Here is a 25,918-nt window from a genome sequence, read left to right as displayed (position 1 = left end):
GTGCACTGAGGACCTCTGGTGCTCTTTTAAAGGGATTTTATTTAGATTTACAGCCCTTTGTATAAAGTTAATTTATACATAAATATTGTTCATAGCATTAATTTTGAAAGCATCTCATCTGCAATTTACTGTTACTGCCTAAAACCTTTGGACAGTCGTGTGTAGCCAACGGTCTGACAGTCCAGCAGGATTATGCTGTAAGAGCTGTTTCAAGCCACAAAGGTCTGCTGTACCTTCAGCTGTCAGGATTTTGTACAACAGCTCTTGTGTGATAGTGCTAGCTTGAGTGTATTCATCAAGGTTGCAGGATGTTATTCTCAAGGCAAAGATGGCAGCCACTGCTCATATTAAAGTTGAATGAACATGTTAAGAGCTATTTATGTGATAAGAGGTGAATATGTTATTCACACACATGCCCTGCCCCACTTTTCTTTTCTGGTGTCTTGGTTTGAATTGTAATTTGCTAACATCAGTCTTGAGTTACAGGAGATTTTGTGTAAGAATACAAGACAAAAACTAGACAAGAGTATCAGAATCACCATCAACACGTCTCCAATGAGCCTCCTAGTCTCACTGGAGACGCATGAAGCTGGCATGCCACAGAGGGAAATTCCACCTACTGAAGCTAACTAACTTGCTATGAAAGATATCTTAATGGACTAAATCCAGTAGGATGATTGTGACTTTGACAGCTTCACAAACTTTATCAAACCAAAATTATACAACCACTTACTAAAGACCAGGACAAGGCATCAGAAGATTAAATATCAACAAAAGTGGCAAGAATACAATATTCCCTAACATGATATTATCAGTGACTACATGTTCAGCACACAGTAAATGATCCACAGTTTTTCAAGGCTCGGTGGATGAGGTGACTTTGTGCTCTATTACTGCTTGTGTTCTTGATCTCTGCTCTTGCACACCAAGTACGCTGGTTGTACCAGACCACTTGAAGCTACTCAGCGTATTGAATCGGCTGTGGGTGCAATTTGTTCTGCAGTAGTTGAACACAAAATGTGAGTCTTTTTTGTCATCACCACCAAATGGCGATAATGATCCTTTGTTTGGAACCAAAATATAATTTTCTCATACAGACTTGGAAAAAGGGTTTTCATCTCTGAAGTCCTTCTTGGTGGGTGGCAGCACCATCATCTTTAAATTGAACTAGATGTCCTTTGTTTATAAAAATGTTGACAAAGAAAAGCTGTAAAGATAGCACTAACCTGTTTATACTATTTATATTTGATTTGATAGACTTTGATTTGAACTCAACCTCAAGCTTGGAATCTTTTTGTTTTTTTTGCTTCCTCCATATCAGGCGGCCGGGTATCATAACCAAAGCATGCAATACCCCCATCAGTCCACTAGAGGATACAGTGTCAGTGTGGGTTGAAGAAGGAGGTCATGTGATAGATGTCAGTGATGCACTACAAGTATGGAGGAAGTTTGGGTAGTTGGATGAAACAAACACAGGACTTTCACCCAGATGAATGTCAAGTCTTCGAGAAAGCTAAAGTCTACTTGTTTTTTTTAAAAGCCTCGTAAGTAAGTTACTTACATAGCATAACGTAGTCAACTTAGGCAATGTAACTTATGTGAGGTGTGTAAAGTTACTAATAAATTTCCCTATTTTAACCCAAGCCATGAACTTTTCCTAAACCTAACCACATGCTTTTTGGTGCTTAAACGTAAAGCACCTTACTTTCTAGGTCCAGCCGATGCAAAACCTGACTGACAGGTGTATTACACAGTTTGGTGTGATATTGGGTTGTAGCAGGGGCTCACACTTTGTTTATGTAAAAATACCAAATATCCCTTTTCTTACTTTGTTATTATGGATTTGCCCTATATAGACTTATCATAAAGTCCTTAACAAAGCTGCTTAATCAAAAAGATTTTTAGAGGCAAAAAAGAAAAAGGAAAAAAACAAAAACAAACGTTAATTAACATAGATTGAAAACAAAGAGATCGTAACTTCTTTATTCAGTGCAATGTGAGTGTCTTTATAGTAACCACTTCGCAGACTATAATTTCTCTTCAACTATTGGATTGATTAGATTGGATTGTCCAAACCAGATGATGAACCATGTTGAATTTAATGATGCCCCTTTTGTTTTGATGCCAGTGTTTGATTGACAGGCTTGAGTTGGAGAAGAAATATTTGAACATAAATTGGACAGATTGTCATGAAATATGTTACAGATCTTCACAGCGCCCAGACAACAAATTCTAATGTTTTTTAGACCATCTGATTTTTTTTCACGTGGCACCATGCAACAGTAATAACATCATCCCATCATTCTCAGTTGCTTCATATGTTTCGTGCGGACAGAGTGAACATTATTCCTGCTGAACATCAGCATGTTAGTCACTGTGAACACACTAGCACACTAATGTTAGCATTTAGCTCAAATCAAATCACCCATGTGCCTAAGGCACAGCCTGACAGAGCTCCCGTAGCTTTAAGTACTATGCTTCTATCTACTACAGTCCACTTCCTTTCCTAAATCAAATACAGTAAGATGCATTCAAATACATGAGCCCGGTGTATCAGATGGCCCACAAGGTTGACGATCAGTCGTAGCACTAATTGGATATAATATACTGTATATTATTAGTATGTATTAAATCTACTCGCATGTATTCAGTTACATATCACAATTACAGTATTAACTTCAGACACGGTCTCTTTACAATTTACAGTCTTCTACCTTCCCACGTGAGCTTGAACCTCTTATTTCGAAAATCCAGTAGTATCCCCTTGAACTATGCACTTATCAAACGGTCAGTTGTCAGGTGGTTTCGACCATGTTGGTACTGAACCTCTGCTTTTGCTATTCCCTAACTGCCAAGTATAGTTTTCCCAAGTATAGTTCCCTTCCCCAAGCTCTGTGTCTCTGCTGCTCTCCACTCTCTCATACCTGCCCTACTTTCACACTGCTCTCACAATTTACGAGTTTCACACTCTGTCCCTCTTGCTTGTACCCTTCTCCCTCTCCCTCTCTGTCTTTCTTTCTTTCTCTTTTACACACACTGGAGTCCTCAGTTTTAACTCCAACCAAAAATATACATACTCAGATTGAGATTATGTCTATGTGCAAGTTTCAAAAGAGTATTGCAGCCCGTTTCCACTGTGCTTGCAGCTTTTGTGATGACATGTACCAGCATCAGTACATTTTGTAGAACAGCACGGTATGGCACGGTGTGGTGCAGCACAGCACAGGCCAGCATATCACAGTATGAAGGAGGAGGTTGAGCCACATACTGGCCGGGCCCTGTTATTTCCTTATATAAAAAAGTATGAAGTCACACAAATACCAACATGCATGAGTAATTCCCCGTCTGATTTATGTTTTCTGACAGCCTGAGGGGACACAAACCTTTTAAAATATTAATCAGTCCTACCTTGTAATGCAAAACTGGTTTTAACATGTAGAGCCGTTGTTCTCGACCCATGGAAAACAGACCCTGGAGCCTGGCAGCGGCAGGTGTCCTGGGATGTCTCAGCATGCTGTTGTGTGTTGTATTCAATCATAAGGTGTGTAAAAGTGTCATGGGGTGTGGTAGTAGCTATCTTATAGAGCCCTGAGGTGCCATTACATAATTTAGGGTTTCCTAATATGCATTCAGGTGTGTCTTTGTGTTTCCCAGAAGACTCTGGGTATTCTGAAATATGTTTTGGTTGAGGTGTTTTGCGAAGTTCTGAGGTTTCAGGATGATTTGTCAAATTTTGACAGCAGCAAATGTCCATACAGAAATGATCATATTTAAAGTTTGAGTGAAATCATCACAATTATATAGAAAGAGTTGATTTGGGTTGATTGAAAACCATTTATCCAACATTTATCTCTCCTCATGGCTCATTTGACATTGGCTAAATGTTGTTGATGTTTCAGTAGCGACCACATAAAACCGCACAATCTTGTTCCCCGTTTTGTTGTGCTGTTTTTACTGTAAAACTTAAATAAATGTGAGTATCACATTAATATGTAACAATGGTTATCAGTGTGAAAGCTCGCTGAAGAGATTGTCGCCTGTTACAGCAACAGGAAGAGAGAGAAGGAGCTAGAGAGGCAGACGAGTGAAAAACAGAAAAAAAACAAAACAGAGAAGGGACAAGAGGAGAGAGTGCAAAACAGAGACAAAGTGACAGAGAGTGAAAGTGTGTGTGTGTGAGCGTGTGTGTGTGTGTTGAGATAGAGAGAGCCAGGCCTAGTTTTTAGTGTGTGATCTAGGCCATTATCTGTGTTAGCACTGGTGGGGCTCCAACAGGCTCCGTGGATCCTGCATAACGATACCTTTTATGAGCTTGTATGTGTGTATGTGTGTGTGTGTGTGTGTGTGTGTGTGTGTGTGTGTGTGTGTGTGTGTGTGTGTGCCACGGCTCATACACACATGTGTGATCATGCGTGTTAACGCCATTGTGCCATACATGATGTACGCATGCGCCCCTGCACCTCTGCCTTTTATTTCTTGCCACTGAGTTTGTGCCTGTTTGTTAAGAACACTTGTGTGGAAGTGTGTGTGTGTGTGTGTGTGTGTGTGTGTGTGTGTGTGTGTGTGTGTGTGTGTGTGTGTGTGTGTGTGTGTGTGTGTGTATGTGTGTGTGTGTATGTGTGTGTGCGCGCACACGTTTTGTTGAGTGTGTCTTCGTATGTGTGTATGTGCCTCCTCACGTGCAGCTGTGCACTCTTGCTGTATCACCCTCGTCGTCAGTCAACCCCCCTCTCCAGCAGCGCCCTGGGGGCCTTCATTATGTAAGAGAGACATTACTGCAGAACAGAGGCAGAGAGGCAGAGAGACATTACTGCAGAGCAGAGGCAGGCAGCCCTGATAACTCTGGCAGCCCCTGCTTCAATACAACATGCCTAGCCCTCCAAAACACACACGCACACACACACATACACACACACACACACACACACACACACACACACTGAAAGCCTGCAGCAGAGGTGTGATCACGATAGTGGTCAAGATTGAAGGCCTCTGACAATTGTGGGCAAGCTTGTTGAAGAATACAGGAAATATCAATAAATCATATTTTGCATTATAATAAACATCCTTCTCTTCTTTTCCTTCAACCCTTCTCATTCCCAAACTCACCTCCATCCATATGTCCATAAACCCATTCAAACCCTCCTCCCTATCCTCATCATCCGCCTCTTCTCTCCATCTTTGATTCTCCTCTGCCTTCATCTCTCTCGACACCTTCCTCTCCTTCCATTTCATCCCTGTCCTCTCCATCCCTCCCTACCTCCGTCCTCAGCAGTCCCCTTCCCCCTGGCCCACCGGCTGACCATGAAGGAGGTGTTTGACGCCGAGGGCCGGCCGCGGGTGGACCTGCTCAAAGCTCACCTCACGAAAGAGGGTCGGCTCGAGGAGGCCGTGGCCCTGCGCATCATCGATGAGGGCGCCGCCATCCTGCGCCAGGAGCGCACTATGTTGGACATTGAGGCGCCAGTCACGGGTATGGTGCAGTGATGAAGAGAGAGGAAGTTTAGATTGCTGTCTGTAATTTAGTGAATAGAAAATAGCTGAACCTGAAATCTGTTGAAAGAAGAGTTTGACATTTTCAGAAACATGTGTTTTTTTTTTTCTTTCTTGTCAAAAGACTGAAGAGAAGATCGACACCACTCTCTACCACCTGCTTAGCTGGTGTGAAAACAGCCAGCTCGCCAATTCTCATTTTATCTTGTTTGGTCAATCTGATGGCCAATCTATCTCTATTTTTTTGGCTGAGAGTTTTTTGCCTCCACTCCTCACTAGCTGCCTCTTAACTACCACCAGACCAAGACATAAAAAGATAAATGGCTTTTTTTACACTTAAGTTTTTGTACAGAATAAAATAGCCAGAAAGAGTGTGTACATTTGCAAGCTTTACTTTTATTAAACCTGATTTTGTTGGACAGAGCCTGGCTCGCTGTTTCCTCCTGTGTTCAGTATTTATGCTAAGCTAAGCTAGCTGGCTGCTGGCTCTGGCTTCATAATTTACCGCACAAACATGACAGTGGTATCGATCTTCTCGTCAAAGTCCTGACAATACAGTAAATAATCTGCTAACCCAAATTTTATTGTCAAAAGAAAATGTTTTCGAAGCTCGTATTGAGGCAACCCACACCCAAAAACAGCTACATGTTTGTTTAAATGTGTGAGTGAGAAGTGAATGGACATTTTACAGTGAGAACACAGAGAGAAACAGCCAAACACTCAAACAGAGACATCAAGAAACGGAGCTGTGGAGCAAAAAGATCAGTAATTATGTATTAATCAGAATCCATTCGTCGATTCATTAATCTGCCATATGTATCTGCCACACTTTTAATATGAACTGTTGTTCGGTCGCACTTCACTGAGAGAACCAATTTGCACTTATGCACCTCACAATGGCAGGCGCTGGCTTCGGTAATATCTGCATGTGTTCCCCTGCCAGGGAAATGGTACAAAGTGAGGAGAAAGTCGAGAGGAGGCGAAGGGGAGAGATCGAGATCAATGAACGAAATGGAAAACAAGTTTCTCAAACAATGAGAGAGGACGTAGACAAGCAGGCAGGCAGACTCAGACACTCGCAACCTATTGACACTGCTCGGCTAATGTACCTATATGTCTGTGCATGTGTGTGCGTTCGTTTCTGCAAATGTGAGCAGTGAGATACAGTAATTCTGTGTGGGACATTGTGCCCACGCAGAGTGGGAACATCGTTCAGCTTTCACAGGTAGAGATCCCCGGGGACAAGGACAGATAGACAGGCAGATGGAGAGACAGTCGATCATAAGCAGCTTAGTGCAGAGGTTCTCAAACCTGTTCATTCCCAATGAGCAACATATTGATCCCTGTTTCCAAGCTCCTGCACACCTACAGATTCTGACCCAGAAACACACCTGAGAGAATTTATTGTCTGCAATATCATTGGAAACATTTCTGAGATGAAACTCGGCAGATTCATGTAGAGAGGGCTTCAAGCAAATGTGATATTGAGGAAATATTCAAAAAATATTCAAAAAAGTTGATCACTTTGATGGGCTCTCTGTAGATGCTTGTAAAAGATAGACCAGAGAATAGGAAGGCAGGAGGGTGGCTAAAACATGAACTGACAGGCTTTTAGGATGTCACATGAAGGCTTCTGGGAGAATACTGAGACAGGTCTGAGGAGGCAGACAGGTACGGCTCCATTTCACTCATGACATTTTGCATTTCCAATTCCCAGTTCAAATTAAAGTGAATGCTTACGAGTCAACACAAAAACAGACATTAACTCTGCGAGCAGATGGAGAGACGGACAGACGTCACCGGTCAGACAGATGCAAAACGTCCGTCATAAAATGGCTGCAGAGGGGAACTATGACATCAACTAAAAGTGAAAGGAGAGGGCCAGACAGATGGTGAGGGAGGCGGATGGGAAGATGTATGCTGGCAGATCATACAGACAGACAGTCCTGAAGTCTTTCAAAATATGAAGTCTTCAGCATGTGCAGCCCGAGACTCCTGGAAGTGACTTGGAACAAATCTGTGGCAAAAACTGTGAGAAACGCAGCCAAGAGAATAAGAGAAGTGTGTGTGTGTGTGTGTGTGTGTGTGTGTGTGTGTGTGTGTGTGTGTGTGTGTGTGTGTGTGTGTGTGTGTGTGTGTAATCAGACATTAAGATCCAGATTTCAAAAGTGGGATTTCTGTTGACATGAAGTAAATTACATGGTATCCTATACAGAACGAATCGTGCAGAAATTGTTACTTTTGAATTCAAACGACATGATCTGCAGCACAACAGTAAAAGTCTTACAATTGCAACTTATATTTGTTGTAATATCAGTCAAACCATTGAATATTTTTTTCATTATTCAATAATCATTTTGTCTAAATGTTGGGAAATAGAAAAGAGCAGATGACAATTTTCAGGAGCATAACAATGTGACATGTTCATATTGCTCAATGTGCCCAACTAACAGTCCAGAATGAAAAATAAGGAGCCAATTTGCGTATTTGAGAAGCTGGAACAGGCAAATGTTTCTGCCATTTTGCTTTAAAATATCTCAGAGATTATCATAAATGTACAATGGCCTTTTTTTTTTGTCATCTACAAATTAGTGTTTGAGCATCCCTTTGCTTAGATGTGATACAAAGAGACCTCAAACGATGGGAACAGATTCTTTCAGGAGGATTTTGCTGTTGTTTTTTTCTTTCATCGGGCAGATGAGTGATGTTTCTAGATCAGCAGACAGGACAGATATACCTCTGCAGATGCAAATCAGGCCATATGGAGCCATTGAAGCGAAGACGGTCCCATATTTGCTGACTGAATTGTTAACATGTGGGACCTGAAAACTACGGTCTCCATCTTAACAATGTTGTGTGCTTTTTTTCCAACAGTGTGTGGCGACATCCACGGCCAGTTCTTCGACCTGATGAAGTTATTTGAAGTGGGAGGTTCTCCTGCCAACACACGCTACCTCTTCCTGGGGGACTATGTGGACAGGGGCTACTTCAGTATTGAGGTGAGGATGGATCTACTATTATTACACTCTACACACTGTGTGGCTCAGACCTGCAGATATTCATTTGATGGATGTGCATTCGTTCCAAAAAGCTGTCCTCACTGTATTATGTATAGAGCGAGCTTCCAACTAAAACCGTTTCTGTGGTGTACATTGCCCTGAAGTCTATTATATGTGTTCCTGGGGTGAGGTTTATATCACTACTGGGGTATACAGTTACACTACTGCGCTGTATTTAATGTAATATAAGTGTAGAAAAGGTAATTGAGATTAGCACTGACACAAGCGTGTCTGACAGTGATGCAATTTAAAATTCACGGACAGGGAGCCTCGTTATTAAGATCAGCTTTCACTCAGATTTAGTAGCTTGGGCTTTCCTATAGGACAGGGAATAATTCAAGGTCAGTAATCATGAACAAGTCTATAATACGCTGCATACTGAAATATGCATGGAAGCTGGAGATGGTGTACTATCCACACGGCTGTTTGGACATTTGATTCTTCAGGATGGATGTGAGTGCAATAAAAGTGTTTCTGTGACTGTGTCTGTTGTCTGGCACCACAGATCAGCTGTGTGACTTGAATCCATAATGTACGAGCACGTGAAAGTCTGAGCTTGTTGAGTCACCACGGCATATGGGATATGTCACTGACACGGAGTGGGTTTGGAGCAGAGGGAGTAATATTTGGGCCACCTTCCCAGCATACTTCAAGGGCACAGAGGCAGGGGACGTAATGGAGAGCGGAGAGGAGACATTGTAAAGGTGACAGAACATCCTCCGAGCCATTTGTAAGGTTAACTAAGTGATAACAGTGATAGCATGCCGGGCGACAAAGATGTCACACACAGACACAGCTGTTTCTTATCTCATAACTTAATCAGCGTGGTCAGATGTGAGGTGATTCTTGTTTGTGTCTAGAGAGGATCAGTTTGCTTTTGGCTCACCTAATTTCAGCCGGAGTGGATTGAAGCACTTTCAGGGAGGGAATTCCTCGTTACATCTCCATCGTGATTCTGTGTCGAGCTCTGAATATCCAGTTTGAGTTTAATGAGGGACACTGAATGTGACACTGAGTGAAATGACTCCATCTCTGTCTCATACAGTTTCCTAGTATAGTACTTAAGCAAAAGTTGTCTTCATTGTGTGCAATTTCCTTTAAAGATGAAGCTACAGAAAATGCTCAGCTTAGCTTAGCACGAAGATGAGAAGCGAGGGATGACAGCTCCTGAGGGTAAAAAAATTAACACCCCATCTACTGTACAGTGCTCATATAACTGGACCTCGTTCCCTCGACTTTTAACGTAAGGCAGAAAGGTATATTTATATTTCAACAGCACTGTGCACATTAAACATGTGATGAGTGTAATTTGTTTCACGACACAGTATCTATACAGGCTCTGCTTATAAAGCTTTATATGTACCTCAATTCCTGAAGCTACATCTGTTTTGGAAAGTTGAATGTTGTTGTAAATGTAGAACTGATTAACTCCAACCAGTTTCTAATGTTTTCCACTTCCTGGTGAACATTTAGTGTGTGCTGTACCTGTGGTCACTCAAAATCCTCTACCCAAAGACGCTATTTCTTCTACGGGGAAACCATGAATGTAGACATCTGACAGAATATTTCACCTTCAAACAAGAATGTGAGTCACCTCTTTGTTTGTTTGTTTGTTTGTTTGTTTGTTTATTTATTTATTTAATTTATGGCTAAGGCATGGCACCAGGTGAAAAGTCATCATCCTCACTGGTTTGTGTTGATAAAGATGCGTTCTTTGCAGTGTAGTGTTTGGCTATATGTTAGCATGATAAGTAAAAATAAGGGATAATGTATAACCCTGTTTAGCTGCTTAGGGTTTTAACGTAATCTGTCGTCCTACAAAATGGAGTTGGCTCATGAAATGCTCCTTAACCTTCAAAGTGATACTGAGTTAGTCTTGTATGTGGAAGGTTAGTTAGCCTTACATGCTAATTTAACAGCAGATTTTGAAAAGCTAAAACAATGACACCATCCAACATGTGGAGAAGTTGATAGTTTGACAGACCTGCTGTGTGTTCAGGTTGCTTCGCTCTGATTGGATAGCTCTCTGCTTGGGTTTGGTGAACAGTCAGTTGTTACAGATTCATTTTCTGTTCATCAACTAATCAGTACTTTCATTGATTCAGCTATAAACTTCTGTATTTTCTGTGGGATCTCTTCTCTTCTCTTCTCTTCTCTTCTCTTCTCTTCTCTTCTCTTCTCTTCTCTTCTCTTCTCTTCTCTTCTCTTCTCTTCTCTTCTCTTCTCTTCTCTTCTCTTCTCTTCTCTTCTCTTCTCTTCTCTTCTCTTCTCTTCTCTTCACCATCCTTCCTCTCCTTCCTTTGGTTGTTTCATCCCTCTGTTCCCACTCTGCCGTCTCTTTTCTCTCCCTCCATCCATCCTCCATCTTTTTCTCCCTCCCCCAGTCTCTCTCTCTCTGTCTCTCTCTGACTCCTCCGCCGCTGAGTTTCGGCGTCCTGTCCGAGAGTGGGTGATTAGCAGCAAATTAATTTGGCCCTTAATGATTGGCTCAGGGACTTACTCCTCTGTGTCTGATTGGCCAAGGGACAAGGAAGCTAATTTCCCCTGGTGCTCACGGCGAATAGTGGTCGCCCTCAATTACCATCTGCTGTGTGTGTGTGTGTGTGTGTGTGTGTGTGTGTGTGTGTGTGTGTGTGTGTGTGTGTGTGTGTGTGTGTGTGAGGGCGTGTATGTGTGTATCGCAAATGTGTGCAAGTGCATGTGCTGTGACTGCATGCATGTGCCAGTGTCTTCATAAATGTTTGAGTGTGTGTGTGTGTGTGTGTGTGTGTGTGTGTGTGTGTGTGTGTGTGTGTGTGTGTGTGTGTGTGTGTGTGTGTGTGGAAGGAGCTGACAACTGGTGGACTGGCAATAAAGAGCTTTTGCTCTACACAAGGCAGATGGAGAGGTTGACAAACACACTCCTCGCTGTCACACACACACAGAAACGTTGGCTACTGTACGCTGGTACTCCACAATACTGGCTTTGATTTGTGTATGTGTCGTTTTCATGTCCTCACGGTCCCCCTTCCCTCCTCCCTCATCATCTCCTCTCCTTCCTCTTTTAACCTCTCTTCCTTCTCACGTCTCCTCCCATCAATCTCTCTCCTTCTCTCTTTATGAAATTATCATTCTTCTTTTCTCGCCTCCCTCCTCCCAGCCCGCTCTTGTCTAAAGTCCACCGCTCACCCTTTTTCTTCTTTGTCTATCTCTCTCCTCCGATCTCCTTTCAGCTATTTTAATCCTGTGATATTGTTTTGTGTCAGATGTATTGCTGAAATGAAGTTTAAAAGATGCTGCGTGTTGGATGTCGTTATTGATACTGCTGCCAAATCAAAAGAGTTTTTCATAAAGCAAAAATTCTGCCTCACAGTGACGCCTCTACACTGCTTCATGCTTATATCTGGGTCAGATTTTCTTCACTGGAAACTAAGTTTTTGCATCCATATGTTGCCTATAATACTATGATATGTACTGTGATATAGAGAATTATTCTTTTCTCTTCACCAGTCTCTGGGACGTGGCATTTCTAAATCAAAATCCAGCATCTTCAGAGAGGAGAGAAACGGGTCATATGGGAGTGCTGGAGGAGAGATGGCCGCATAAATTAATAAAGTGTTATGTGAAAATCCTACATGTTAGCGCCTTTACACCCAAGTGAGCTGAATTATGTTTTTAGGGGAGCCGTGCAAGTCTGTTTGAAGCTTTTAGATGACTGAGTTCTTCGGATCTGTGCGTGTAAAGCCTGCATGTTTGTTTGTTCTCTGCGCTCCTTGTTACAGTGTGTGTGATATGTACACATCACCAACACAGTGACAGAGACTGACTGTACATTTGCGGGGATGGTGGCTGTTCAAAGCATGTCAAAACACACTCAGGCACTTCTTTTGACTCGAGTCTTGAAATATCTCTCCACTCCTCCAACCTCCAGGTAAGATCAAGTACTCAGAACAGGTGTATGACTCCTGCATGGAGGCGTTTGATTGCCTGCCCCTGGCAGCTCTGATGAACCAGCAGTTCCTGTGTGTGCATGGGGGGCTTTCACCAGAGATCCACACGCTGGACGACATCAAGAAGGTACGATAAGAGCAATACACAAACACGCACGTACATTTCATTTTGAATTGACAATGCTGACCTGCAGTAGGTAAAATGCAGTGTCAACATAGTTGGTCAAAATTGTGTGAAGCTGAAACATTTCTTGGCATCTCTTACCAGTCAAACTATAATGCGATAATGAATAAGAACTGACTAAACAACTTAACTTTATAGTAATTACAAAACATTGCTAAAAAAAACACCAAACAGAGCGCTACACTTTGGTTTCACAGTGAGTTGGTGCTAAAAACAGATAACAAGGCGGTTAAATCAAGAGCTTGCCACGACTAACCATGAAGCTAAAATGTACATAGAGGAAGAGAGAAATTGAAAATTATTGATTTTGCTGAAATGGTATCTCAGTAATTCAGTTGTTATTCTACTAAATTCCACCAAACTCTTGCTAAAATAACTAGCTTAGCTGAGTAGCAGTAAGTGGCATCAAACCTTTTGTCATGACATATAGTGTGGCTGCTTTAAATCCCGTATTCAATGTAATAAGTTGTTGTTCTTTTTAGACAGACTCCTACATTACTATCCTTGGAGTTACAGACAGGAAATAACCATTGTAACAAGTATTTTCTTTAAGAAAATATAGTTGATGTGGACATTTTATTTGTAGATATTGTGTTTAGTATTTACGGAGTGTAGATTTGAATTCCATGCGATGTATGTTATACAATACATTTTGTGGGGTAAAACCATTTAACTTACAAAGACACAAAATACAAGTCGCCTACTATTTTCTAGCCGTCACACAGTTTGTCAATTTTACTCAAATCCACCAATTCTGTTGTTCTTGCTTGCCGCCTTCGTAGAGAAGAAATGATGTAATATGATTGATTGGAAAAAGAATATCATTAATGTAGCATGCGATTGAGTTATGTGCTTGCGCTCAAACACACTTGCAAGCCGCCGTGTACATACACCAAATTTAATTTATGCTTGACGAGAGCATGAACTCTAAATGAATCCATAGACAGAGCATTGAGAGATGTATGTATGGAGTTCACAGGACTACAGAACACAAAGGCACATACATGAACACGGAGACATGAGAACACACTTCCTCGTCTAATGGCAGTGTTTCCATGGTGAATCTGCTAGTGTGACATCTTCTCCCCCCTGTGTGGTGAGGGTTGCCATGGAGATGCTCTGCTCTGACAGTATGTGTTTGTGTGTGTGTGTGTATGTGTCTGATGTGTTTGCTTTTCTTTCTCCTGATTTATACTGTACATGCTTATGTGTTTGTGAGCGCTGGACTGAAAAAAAAAAATGCACATATTTTGTATATCTTTTCTTGTCTCTGTATACTTTTGTGAGTGTTTTTATCTTTATGTGAGCATTTGTGTTTCTGTAAGCTCATATTTGTGTATGTGTGTGTGTGTCTGTTGTACGTACTAGTTGGACCGGTTCAAGGAGCCCCCGGCGTTTGGGCCCATGTGCGACCTGTTGTGGGCCGACCCCCTGGAAGACTTTGGCAATGAGAAGACCCAGGAGTACTTTGGCCACAACACAGTCAGAGGGTGCTCCTATTTCTACAGGTACAAGAGGGCAACATCACTCCTCACAGTGCTTTTTCCAACTAAAGGAAATATTACATAAGAGGCCTGACAGTTTATTTTAGAAGAAAATCAACCTGAATGAGGATGGATATAATCTGGCAGCCCTGGAGCAGTAGATCCCGGTGCTTGTGAAGCTCAGAGATATGAACTAACCTGATATCCAAACAAGCCAGAGTGAATGCAATATTCAGAGATAAAACAAAATACACAGTAGGAACAATATTCTTTAAAATTACCCGCTGAAACAGAAATAAGATACGTTTTCCAATGTGTTACAGAGTTTGTGTTTTTCTGGGCTCATTCAATGTGTTTTAATGATCTGGGTGCTCTGTGGGTGCCTGGCGTTAGCGACATGTGACGCATATCCACAAATCAGGAATCTAATAAGTTTTCCGTGGAATTCAGCGTGTTGGTTTGGGATGTTAGCAAGGAAAAGAGAGAAAGATGAGCTGCATCCTGCACACTTACTCCACATCCAACATCCTCTAACAATCACTGGGATTTGTACAAGAGACAGAAAATCTTGCCCAGTTCTCACACACACACACACACACACACACACACACACACACACACACACACACACACACACACACACACACATAGTTCCGTTTCAGCATGAAACGATATCCCACAATCCCCAGGGAGACTGCACGGTTCTGTTGCTATGACGACTGGCTACTCCTGCCAGATATGGAGTGATATTAAGATACAGTGAGAGAAAGAAGGAGAGCAACATAGGAGGAGGGTGGTGGTGGTGGTGGAGAAGATGAAAGCTTGAAACAAAAAAGTAAAAATGGAGGACCGTAAAGACAAGAAGCTGTAGCCGAGTAACAGATGGAGAGTCGGTGCGGTCATATTTCCTCGTGTTTAGAAGTCAGTGTTATGACATGTTCTTTGTGGCGAACACACTGATTTTCTATGTTTAGGAGACACAGCATCAATCGACCAACTAGTGTACACTCAGCCCCCACAGCACTGAGGCAGCCATCAGCCCTGCTCAGGCCTGCCTGTCCTCAGTGATGCCCCCTGCTGGTGTCAGTCAGACATCACATTAGAAAACAAGAGGCCTACTCATCACACACTGCTCGACTTTGAATACTTCCATCTGTTTTGTGGTTTACAGCAGCCTTGGTATAATAACATATGACATGTTTGTGGTGTAAACTGTGTTTTCCTTTTGGATATTTTCTCCCTGTATGCTTCAATTCAGATGAGCTAACTTGCTCTCACTTGTGCTGTCTTTCTCTCTCTGTGTTCACAGTTATCCGGCAGTGTGCGAGTTCTTACAGACCAACAACCTGCTGTCAATCATCAGAGCACATGAAGCACAGGATGCTGGGTAAGCTGTCTGACTGTCGCGGCTCAGACCTTCTCTCAGTCTAAATGGGAGCGCCATTTAATTTAATGGCTTACCTCGACATTTCATGTTCTGAGTTGTTATTTTTCTTTGTCTGGGAATCGGCACATTACAGGAAAAGAGCTTCCACAATCTTCCCCCTGTCACCCTTAAACTGTGTTATTAGCATTCTTGGAGTTGGTCTGACTGAGAGGACAGACAGACGGAAATAAATTCAGGTTAACTAACTAACCTCTAGAAAATGGCACAGGAAGGCCAAGAGCCACGTAAGGTTTGCACTGCGAGTCTAAATAAAACGGTGAGGGCAACACACAATTTTCTGACCCACAAATCCACCCGTGGCATCTGTTATCTAAGTGAAAATCCTCTAGATATAATGCAGCAATTAAGGCAGCCCGATTCTGAGTGTCTGTTCTGCGCTGTGCTGTTTGGGGAGCCCATTAACAGTATTTTGTCTGCAGATGGGTAGTCTGGGTTATCAGCCAAACGATGGTCAAAGGAAACTATTTTAGTGGGCAGAGTATAGATGAAACACAGTGTGTTCATTTGAAACTGCTGACACCTATTATGCATAGTCAAGAAAAGTGACTTCATACAATAAAATAAGCAGCAGCATGGAGACAAAACGTGACAAAATAAATTATACCCACTCAAGGCACTAAGAAACACGATTTGTGAATGTGCTTTTGGTGATTACTATTCTTCCCCATTACAATGCGGCAAAAAATATGGGATCTGCTTGCAGATGAAAAAATAGAAGCTGACTATTTATGATGTTGAAACAGGTCCTGGAAACACTCAGAAAACAAATAGATAATTATCAGATTTTGGAGAAATATGGGTTTCTCTCTATTGAGTTTAATCGGCAGCGTTCTAAAGCTGCAGCTTCATTGAGGTATAATGGCACACTCATTGTTGTATTTCCTTGTATGAGAAAATATGCTTTTCTTTATTGTATACTGTCTGTAAACTACAGAGTAAAGTATGTATCATTGTGAAACAGACAAATCACAGCCATTAGTTTGTCTTCATTTGATTGGCTCTCAGTCGGGCACTGTGTATGGTGAACAAACAAACAGGCAAAGACTTGAGCTGATGATATTTGACCTTCATAATAAAAGACAATATGAAAATTATTGTAATAATTAAAAAGCCGATGATTTCTGCTGGACATCAAAATTATATCTGCAAATAATAAATAAGTAACATTTTAAATTACTGATGAATTAGTTCAGCGCTCAACAATTAGTGGCAATGTGTTTGTTGGTATAGATGAATTATGAGTGCAGTATGAGGTGCATACATGACACTCATTGCATCCAGACTTTTCTTTTTATTGTTACTAAGTCAATAGATTTGGGTCTAAAAATCAGTTTCATTCAAATATGGGGGGCTTTCAGTTCCCCCTCGGTAGCCCTTCTACTTTCTCCTGCCATCCTCCGTGCTATTGCCAGGGCTTCTGCTCTATTTCTGTTCTATTTGTTTTTAAGTGTGTGGCTGTCTCGCCTTGAACAAGTCCCAGTCTGGTTTAATGACCTCTGAAGCACATCCTCAGTTTCCATCCACAATGTGGTGTCTTATTTGAGTAGCTGTAACGTGGGCGGCTTGTTTGTCTCTCTTTCCTCAGGTACCGTATGTACAGGAAGAGTCAGACCACAGGTTTCCCCTCTCTCATCACCATCTTCTCTGCTCCAAACTACCTGGATGTCTACAACAACAAAGGTCTGACACGCACACACACATATCTTCAACACACACTAAAAGCTGAAGTGTTATCACTGTGGTTTAGACAGTATGTTAATATAAGGCTGAATATGAACACTTAAAGCATGTGTTGAGCACCTTAACATACAGTATGTTCATGTTCAACGTGTAAAATAATGCTCTTCTTCGACAACAAATTACAACTTCAGGGAGTGTTGTTGTGTCCTATTCCAACAAAGTTGAAAGGACTATTATCTGCATGTGTGTGTGTAGCGGCAGTGCTGAAGTACGAGAACAATGTGATGAACATCCGTCAGTTCAACTGCTCTCCTCACCCCTACTGGCTGCCCAACTTCATGGACGTCTTCACATGGTCGCTGCCTTTTGTGGGAGAAAAAGGTACACACACACACACACACTCACACACACACAAACACACACCTCATTAGAATAAAAACATCACCGAAGATAAGGTGATGATGTGATGATTAAAGAAACAAGCCTCAAGGTTTGGAGAGTTTGTTTGGCTGAATTTGGGCTTGCAAAGTCTAATGTTAACTTTATAATTCTACTGTAGGTTTGTATCCCATATTTGAGATACATGTCAAAACAAAATATATCTTATGCACCTGAATTTACAGGTGAAGTGTTCGGAAAGAGGTGTGAATGTGAAGCTTTTTATCTTTGTCCTGTCACCTTGAACACCTTCCCAACCAGACAGGGGAGCTCAGTCATGATGTGCATATATTTTGTACTGTGACATTATCATATCATATATATTACCACTGTCCACAGTAGGGCAATTAAATTATATGAAAAATAAATATCACTTTTTTTTTTTTTCATAAAATATTTATTTCTACTTTGTGTGACCATTTTCACAGCAGACATTGTAACAGTGGTAACAATAACACTGATGATGACTCATATAAGAGACAGTCTAAAGGTCTAAAGGTCAGATATATCAATAATTTTGACTTAGTCATACTAGTGACACAATAATTACCTTGTTACAATGTTTTTAAGTGGAGCTATTATGCCTCTCTGTATTTTCTGTTTTATGCAACGATACAATATTGAATGTTTATATCAAATGTAGCCAGTTTAAAATACTTAGGTGATCGTTTGTGACTCCTTTGAGAAAAAACACTGAGGTTCAAAAAAATAAAGGGAACACTTAAACAACACAATGTAACTCCAAGTCAATCACACTTCTGGGAAATCAACCTGTCCAGTTAGGAAGCAACACTGATTGTGGATCAGTTTCACCTGCTGTTGTGCAAATGGAACAGACAACAGGTGGAAATGAGGCAATTATCAAGACAACCCTATAAAGGAACGGTTCTGCAGGTGGTGACCACAGACCATTTCTCTGTCCGCATCCTTTCTGGATGATTTTTGGTCACTTTTGCATTTTGCCAGTGTCCTCACCACTAGAGGTCGCATGAGGTGTCTACAACCCACAGAAGTTGCTCAGGCAGTGCAGCTCATCCAGGATGGCACATCAATGCACGCTGTGGCAAGAAGGTTTGCTGTGTCTGTCAGCACAGTGTCAAGAGCACAGAGATACCAGGAGACAGGCCGGTCCACCAGGAGACGTGGAGGGGGCCGTAGGAGGACAACAACCCAGCAGCGGGACCGCTATCTGCTCCTTTGTGCAAGGAGGAACAGGAGGAGCGCTGCCAAAGCCCTACAAAATGACCTCCAGCAGGCCACTAATGTGCATGTTTCTGCTCAAACTGTCAGAAACAGACTCCATGAGGGTGGTACGAGGGCCCGACGTCCACAAGTGGGGCCTGTGCTTACAGCCCAACACCGTGCGGGGCGATCGGCATTTACCAGAGAACACCAAGATCGGCAGCTTCTCCGTCGGCGCCCTGTGCTCTTCACGGATGAGAGCAGGTTCACACTGAGCACATGTGACAGACGTGACGGAGTCTGGAGACGCCGTGGAGAACGTTCTGCTGCCTGCAACATCCTCCAGCGTGACCGGTTCGGCGGTGGGTCAGCGATGGTCTGGGGAGGCGTTTCTTCGGAGGGCCGCACAGCCCTCCATGTGCTAGCCAGAGGTACCCTGACTGCCATTAGGTACCGGGATGAGATCCTCAGACCCATTGGAAGACCATATGCTGGTGCAGTGGGCCCTGGGTTCCTTCTGATGCGTGACAATGCTCGGCCTCATGTGTCTGGAGTGTGTCAGCAGTTCCTGCATGATGAAGGCATCGATGCTATGGACCGGCCCGCCCGTTCCCCAGACCTGAATCCAATCCAGCACATCTGGGACAGCGTGTCTCGTTCCATCCACCGACGCCACGTCACACAACAGACTGACCAGGAGTTGACTGATGCTTTGATCCAGGTCTGGGAGGAGATCCCTCAGGAGAACATCCGTCATCTCATCAGGAGCATGCCCAGGCGTTGTAGGGAGTGATACAGGCACGTGGAGGCCACACACACTACTGAGCCTCATTTTGACTTGTCTTGAGGAATTTCCACAGAAGTTGGATCAGCCTGTGATCTGATTTTTCCACTTTTATTTTGAGTATGATTCTGAATCCAGACCTCCATGAGATAATGATTTTGATTTCCATTGATCATTCGTATGTTATTTTGTTCTCAACACATTCCACTATGTAATGAATAAAGATTTGGATGTGTTGTTTAAGTGTTCCCTTTATTTTTTTGAGCAGTGTATATAGAAATATACATAGACAATGGTGTATATATATATATATATATATATATATATAAATGCTATATACAACTTGTGATTAAAAAAACACTGCTATGTCAAACAATAAGCAGATAATTTATGAGCTGAAACGACTTGTTTCAGACAGAGGAATAGTAAAAGGGGCTGTGGAACAGGACAGTATAAGATATAAGATACAATTTTTGATCAGTGAATTATGCAAAATAACTCTGGAGTCACTGAGTACCAATAAAACACCTGTAAATTAGCACAGTGGGTCTCCTTCAACTAAACAGCTCAACCACGGACACTAATGTGTGTATCAAGTAAAAACGACTGGCTTTTATACCTAATTGAAATACATGTTTATGATTTACTTCGAGAAAGATCCTTTATTTGTACTTTTATATTTTCTGATTCTCTAAAAAAGTACTCAAATACAGCAGTTATATGTGCTTGAAAAGGTGACCCAACTTACAGGATAGGAGATTTGTGTGTAACCAGACTTTAGTCGGATTCGTCCTCCTCTCTGTCCCTAGTTAAGTGTGTGTGTGTGTGTGTGTGTGTGTGTGTGTGTGTGTGTGTGTGTGTGTGTGTGTCTCTTTCCCTGCAGTGACCGAGATGCTGGTCAACGTTCTGAGTATCTGCTCTGACGACGAACTCATGAATGATGGAGAGGAGATCTTCGATGGTAAGAGACACCCAACACTGAAAGCCAGCTGATTCAAACCTCTCAGTGATTGAAAAAACACATCTCAGTAATTACAGAGTCAAGATTTTGTGACATTAATTTCTGAGTTTGTGATTGACTCGTTTAGCCAGTGCAGCAGCAGCGAGGAAAGAGGTGATCAAAAACAAGATCCGAGCCATTGGGAAGATGGCCAAGATGTTTTCTGTTCTACGGTGGGTCGTGTGTGTGTGTGTGTGTGTGTGTGTGTGTGTGTGTGTGTGTGTGTGTGTGTGTGTGTGTGTGTGTGTGTGTGTGTGTGTGTGGAACGTGTGTGTGTGTGTACACCTATAAATACTCTATTTTATGTAACTTCTGCAAAAATCAGTTGCCCTTAATTTTTTCACTCCTGTGTTTTAAGCCACAAGCATGTTTTTTGTGTGTTTGCAGGTGCACATTGTGAGGAAGTGTATAATTCTCTGTAATTCTCTCTTCATCACCTGCCCCCCCACCTCCACACACACACACACACACACACACACACACACACACACACACACACACCGGCCTTCTCTGCCTGTTTCCCAGGGAAGAGAGCGAGAACGTCTTGACCCTGAAGGGACTGACCCCGACAGGCATGCTGCCCAGCGGAGTGCTGTCTGGGGGCAAACAGACCCTGCAGAGCGGTGAGTGTTTCACACACGCCCACCAACGCACTCTCCGACTTAACCCTGGACACACCTTCAGAAACAGATATAAAAAAAACAACAACACAAGAACACATAGACAGTGTAAATATCTGCTTTGGATCATCCACCGGTTCCTTCCTGCCCTCTTTCTTCTTCTTCTCCTCTACTGCTGTTTTTCTCCTCTCATCCTTCTGCCTCACTGACTCACTCACTCTCCACCTCACCTCACCAACGCTGAGGATACTAACAGCCTGCTAGTTGTGTGTGTTTGGTGTGTGAGTGTGACAGGGAGAGAATGACAGAAAGTCAAGTAATACAACGTCTTCCAGACAGACAGCAAGAGGACAGCTAAATTGTGTGTGCGCGCGTGCGTGCGCGTGCATGTGTGTGTGTCAGCTAACACCAGCTGCTGCTAACCAGGTGCCCTCTGAACCTGCCATGGTCTCAGTGCTGCTCTGAGGGCTTCACATGTTTAAAGCCTGAAACATGCCCCTGAGTCGGACAGTTGTTTTTTTTTTAACAATATCCATCTGTATCAGTCTGCCAACAGAAATTATAATTAACATTAATGTGCGCAACAGTTAACATTGCATTTACCAAATATAAATGTGTAAAAGAATTTGATATATGTAAATAAATATTTATGGTCATTTCTACATTTAATTCTTAGTGCTTAGTCATGACTTTTGCCAAAAGCCCCTGGCCGGACACGAACTGGAGACATGGAGGTTTACATAGTACATGTAGCAGCCCCTCGTCCAGTGTGATGCTTCTTATCACATTTTGGGAAGTCATTCAAATATTTGTATTGATATAAAATCACTCTTCAGTCAGCTTAATTTTTTCTGAGCGTTCTTTTGTGGTTAAATTGTTTTTCTTTTTAATCTCTGGTTTTTGTGTTGGATCAGCTGAGTCCTGACTTAACTGTTTCCCAGCCAGTGTTTGTTTGACAGCAGTTAGCTGAGTTCAGAGGCTCCTCTGAGAGATCTGGTCATCCATACACTCCTTCTTTGCGTCCTGAGGCAAAGATGTTAACGCATATCTACACAGAAGCATGTTTCAGCCTTCACTCCGTTTTCCTTCTCCTCCTCCTTTCTTTGTACTTCATCTTCTCTCGGACTCTGTCATCTCCTCTCTCTTCCTGTCCTTCTTTCTCTCTTCTTTTGCCCATCCTTCAGCAACCATTGAGGCCATAGAAGCTATCGAGACAGTTAAGGACGCCGAAGGTAAAATCACACTCATTTCACTGTGTGTGTGTGTTGTGTATGTGCACATGCGTGCACATGTGTGTGTGTGTGTGTGTGTGTGTGTGTGTGTGTGTGTGTGTGTGTGTGTGTGTGTGTATGTGTGTGTGTGTGTGTGTGTTCAGCATGGCTGCGCTCTCAGCCACCCATGCTCATAAGGTCATAGATTTTTCCTTACCCACAATGCACTGAGCTCTTCTAACTGCATCAGCAGCGCTCACAGCAAAGCCTCAAACCGCCGCACGCTGAAGCCACCACATTAAAACACTCACACATACTCAAACTTTTCTCTTTCCTTTTCTTGGGGAAACAGGAACCACCACCACAGCTTCTTCCCCGCACACGCACAAACATTTGTTTACATCCTATTCAGATGCAACACACATCACACAAAACATTTTCCTCCCCCACACGCCAGAAGAGCGGGGCTGTGGGTGGGAGTGGGTGTTGTAAAGGTGGGCAGGGTCACTCTTGTAGACTGCAGTGTGTTACAGTCTTTCCTGTTTATTTCATAGGTGCTGTAGTTCTGTGGAAGACCAACATGCAATCAATCTGTTCCTCTAAAAGCTGCGGCAGAACACGAGTCGATATTTGTATTAATACAACTGTACTCGGTGTTAAAACTCAACTTCAGCCTCATGTGATGACACGGGAGTCATCTGCTGAAGGAGGCGAGTGAATGTGGGTGAAACTGCTGTGAAAAGTAAACGTTGGGTGTGGAATATTTCACCACACGTATGTGTCCTCAACACGAGGAATTCATTTCCAAATTTAAAATTTGTGTAAAGAAAAAGTCGGCGGATTTGGCACATGTAAACACTCACCTCAAAGACCCGGACAGGTCTGCCTGGTTCTTCTGTGCTACGGAACAGCTTGTGGTCATGGCGTTTGTGTTTATTGTATCACACTTTGTGTAGACAGGCTTAGTCATTAGTCTGCATGCTTTAGGTAATTGTATTTTTTTGTGTTTGTACCTTTAGTGCTGTCTTTGGCTTACCTGAAGTACAGTCCATAATTTGTTTCAGCAAATAAATTATGGGTATCTCTGGTTTATGTTTTCCTGTTATGTAATCTGATTTGTTGCTGGGTGTTAGCTGTCCACTGTGTAATACAGTGACATTCTGTATTTGTGAGTAGCTGCATGTGTGCAAAGGTAATATGACAGTTGCCGTTGTTCAAAAGTGGTTTCTCCGGACAGACCTCCGTATTGGTACAGGAGCGTCTGTCGACCCAGAGACCACACCTCAGCTGACTGTAAAGTTGTGTGAATATGACTTGTTTTAGTGGAACTGGTGTTTATGATTAACACTACGACAAGAAGTAGCCTTAATTATCACCTGCTGGTTCTTTATAGGTCTAATTTAAAGGGGTACTCCAGTGGTTTAACACAGCACCTCCATAAAGTTTAAAGACAGATCAGCCATGATAGCTCTGTGAGGCTGTGGTGCTTCGAGCTAAATGCTATTGTCAGCATGCTAACACCACCAACAATGACCGGAGCATGCTGATGTTTGACAGACATAATGCTCAACATGTTCCCCATCTTAGTTCAGGATGTTAACCTTCCCGTTGTCTTTGGGTCAAAATGACCCACAGGTGAGTTCAACCAAGTTCTATTTTATTTTCATATTTTTTGGGGATCATTGGTGACAAGGAGGCTGTGAGGGTTTCTTTAAAGAATGATCACCAATGATCCCAAAAAAATATAAAAATATAGAAATAAAATAGAACTTGGTTGGACACAGCTGCGGGTCATTTTGACCCGAGGACAACACGAGGGTTAAAAGGGACTTTTTCCTTCCCTCTGTCTGAGGGTTTTCTCCCTTGATGGGAAGTTTTTTCCTCCTAGTTTATATGGGAATTGTTGAATTGTTGAATTGTTGAATTGTTTGGGTTCCTCTGTATAATGTTGTAAAGTTCTGTTGTAAGGATTTTACTCTGTAAAAATTAAAATATAGAAATAAAATAGAACTTGGTTGAACACAGCTGCGGGTCATTTTGACCCGAGGACAACGGGAGGGTAAATATGCTAACATTTGCAATAAACATAAAGTGCAGCTGACAGTGTGAACAAACATCCGATGATAAGCTGCCAAAATCAAATCAAATACTAACATAATAAAGATATACAACTTGTATCTGGTTTCAGTTTTTAAAACCTGCTCCAAATACATAACAGTGCAAAAGCCTTGAGGCTGTTCCAACGACCCAGCCAGCAGTGGGAGTAACAATCTTGGAGGAATGTGTGAATGCTTAGACTTTTGAAGATCAGCACATATTTACTGTCAGCACAAGAGAGCATTAAACTCTTCCTGTCCACGTGTTTCACTCTCTTCTCCACTTTGGAGCACAAACAAAAGAACAGTTCAACATTTTTTATTTAAAATGAAATCTTTATCTTTAATCTGTTAACAAGCATAAAGTAAAAACAACACTGTCAGTCAATGAGTGCTCATCTTACCAACAAAAAGCTTCCTAGGAAGGCTCACAGCACTGTTAAACAACTTGTCAATATCGATTACAGCATTTCCCGTAAAACCTCAGTGTCAAGACAGTGCATGTCTGACAATGAGCATTAGTGGGGGTAGTTTAAGGGAAGCTCATTGTTTCCTTTTCGACAGAACCAGATTCACTCTGTCCCATTTCCCGTCAATACATCCGAAGTTCACTTTCACATTTACACCGTACAGACAAGCGAATGCATCAATCATCTCATGTAACTCTTTGTATTTGCAGTGTATTTCCCAGAATGTTTAACTATTCCTTTATCCCAACTGAGACTGAAACAACCCAATGACATCATCACCATGAATATTAAATGCTTGCATGAGTAAAATCGATGGAGTGCCCCTTTAAGAAATAAATTCAACTGCAGCAGTACATTATTCATTTAAAACACAGAGGAAAGACAGATGTCCAGAAAAAAAGGACAAATTTGATTAAAATTTAACCAAATTTGATATAAACTTCAAACATTAGAAAAACCTTTTATCCTCACCTTTATTTTCTGAGTGCAAATCACACAATTTTGTAAAACTGGTAACCTCCAGTAAAAAATGTTTTGAACAAACGGCTGACTGTCAGAAGCTCCTCACGGAGATAGAAAGATGTTTTTGGGACTTATGAACGAGCGCTTCTGTACAGCTGTGCTTCTGTATTCTGTCTCATGATGGCTTCTACCACGTGTCTCCGACTACTGATCTAGGATCAATGGCCAGGTTGCATTGACTGTCACATTCACTGTGAGCCACAAGGTCAAACTAATCCTAGCTCAGCATTCAGACAACAGATCAACACTGGCTGATGTATGTATTGGGTATTAGTGTAAGAACCGTGTGGATATGAAGATATGACAGAACTTTTGTTTA

At 42.1% G+C, this 25,918-nt stretch overlaps 1 protein-coding gene across 7 annotated transcripts in view; it reads left to right on the top strand.

The window, feature by feature from the left end:
- Positions 1 to 25,918, top strand: part of ppp3cb (protein phosphatase 3, catalytic subunit, beta isozyme) — a 35,822-nt gene that overhangs the window by 9,074 nt on the left and 830 nt on the right. For 3 of the 7 annotated variants that reach the window (XM_069170679.1, XM_069170684.1, XM_069170681.1), the window contains exons 2-13: positions 5,273 to 5,473; positions 8,368 to 8,492; positions 10,026 to 10,137; positions 12,463 to 12,608; positions 14,034 to 14,173; positions 15,459 to 15,536; positions 17,182 to 17,276; positions 17,532 to 17,657; positions 20,564 to 20,641; positions 20,769 to 20,853; positions 21,206 to 21,303; positions 22,485 to 22,532. In XM_069170679.1, coding sequence (XP_069026780.1) covers positions 5,273 to 5,473; positions 8,368 to 8,492; positions 10,026 to 10,137; positions 12,463 to 12,608; positions 14,034 to 14,173; positions 15,459 to 15,536; positions 17,182 to 17,276; positions 17,532 to 17,657; positions 20,564 to 20,641; positions 20,769 to 20,853; positions 21,206 to 21,303; positions 22,485 to 22,532 — 1,332 coding nt within the window. The other 4 variants (XM_069170680.1, XM_069170682.1, XM_069170685.1 and 1 more) reach the window with 3 other exon arrangements.

Source organism: Embiotoca jacksoni, unplaced genomic scaffold (assembly GCF_022577435.1).
Source record: "Embiotoca jacksoni isolate LCO1_2020_lvr unplaced genomic scaffold, fEmbJac1.0.p SCAF_5, whole genome shotgun sequence".
Classification (NCBI taxonomy): domain Eukaryota; kingdom Metazoa; phylum Chordata; class Actinopteri; family Embiotocidae; genus Embiotoca; species Embiotoca jacksoni.
This window is presented reverse-complemented; position numbering and strand designations above follow the sequence as displayed.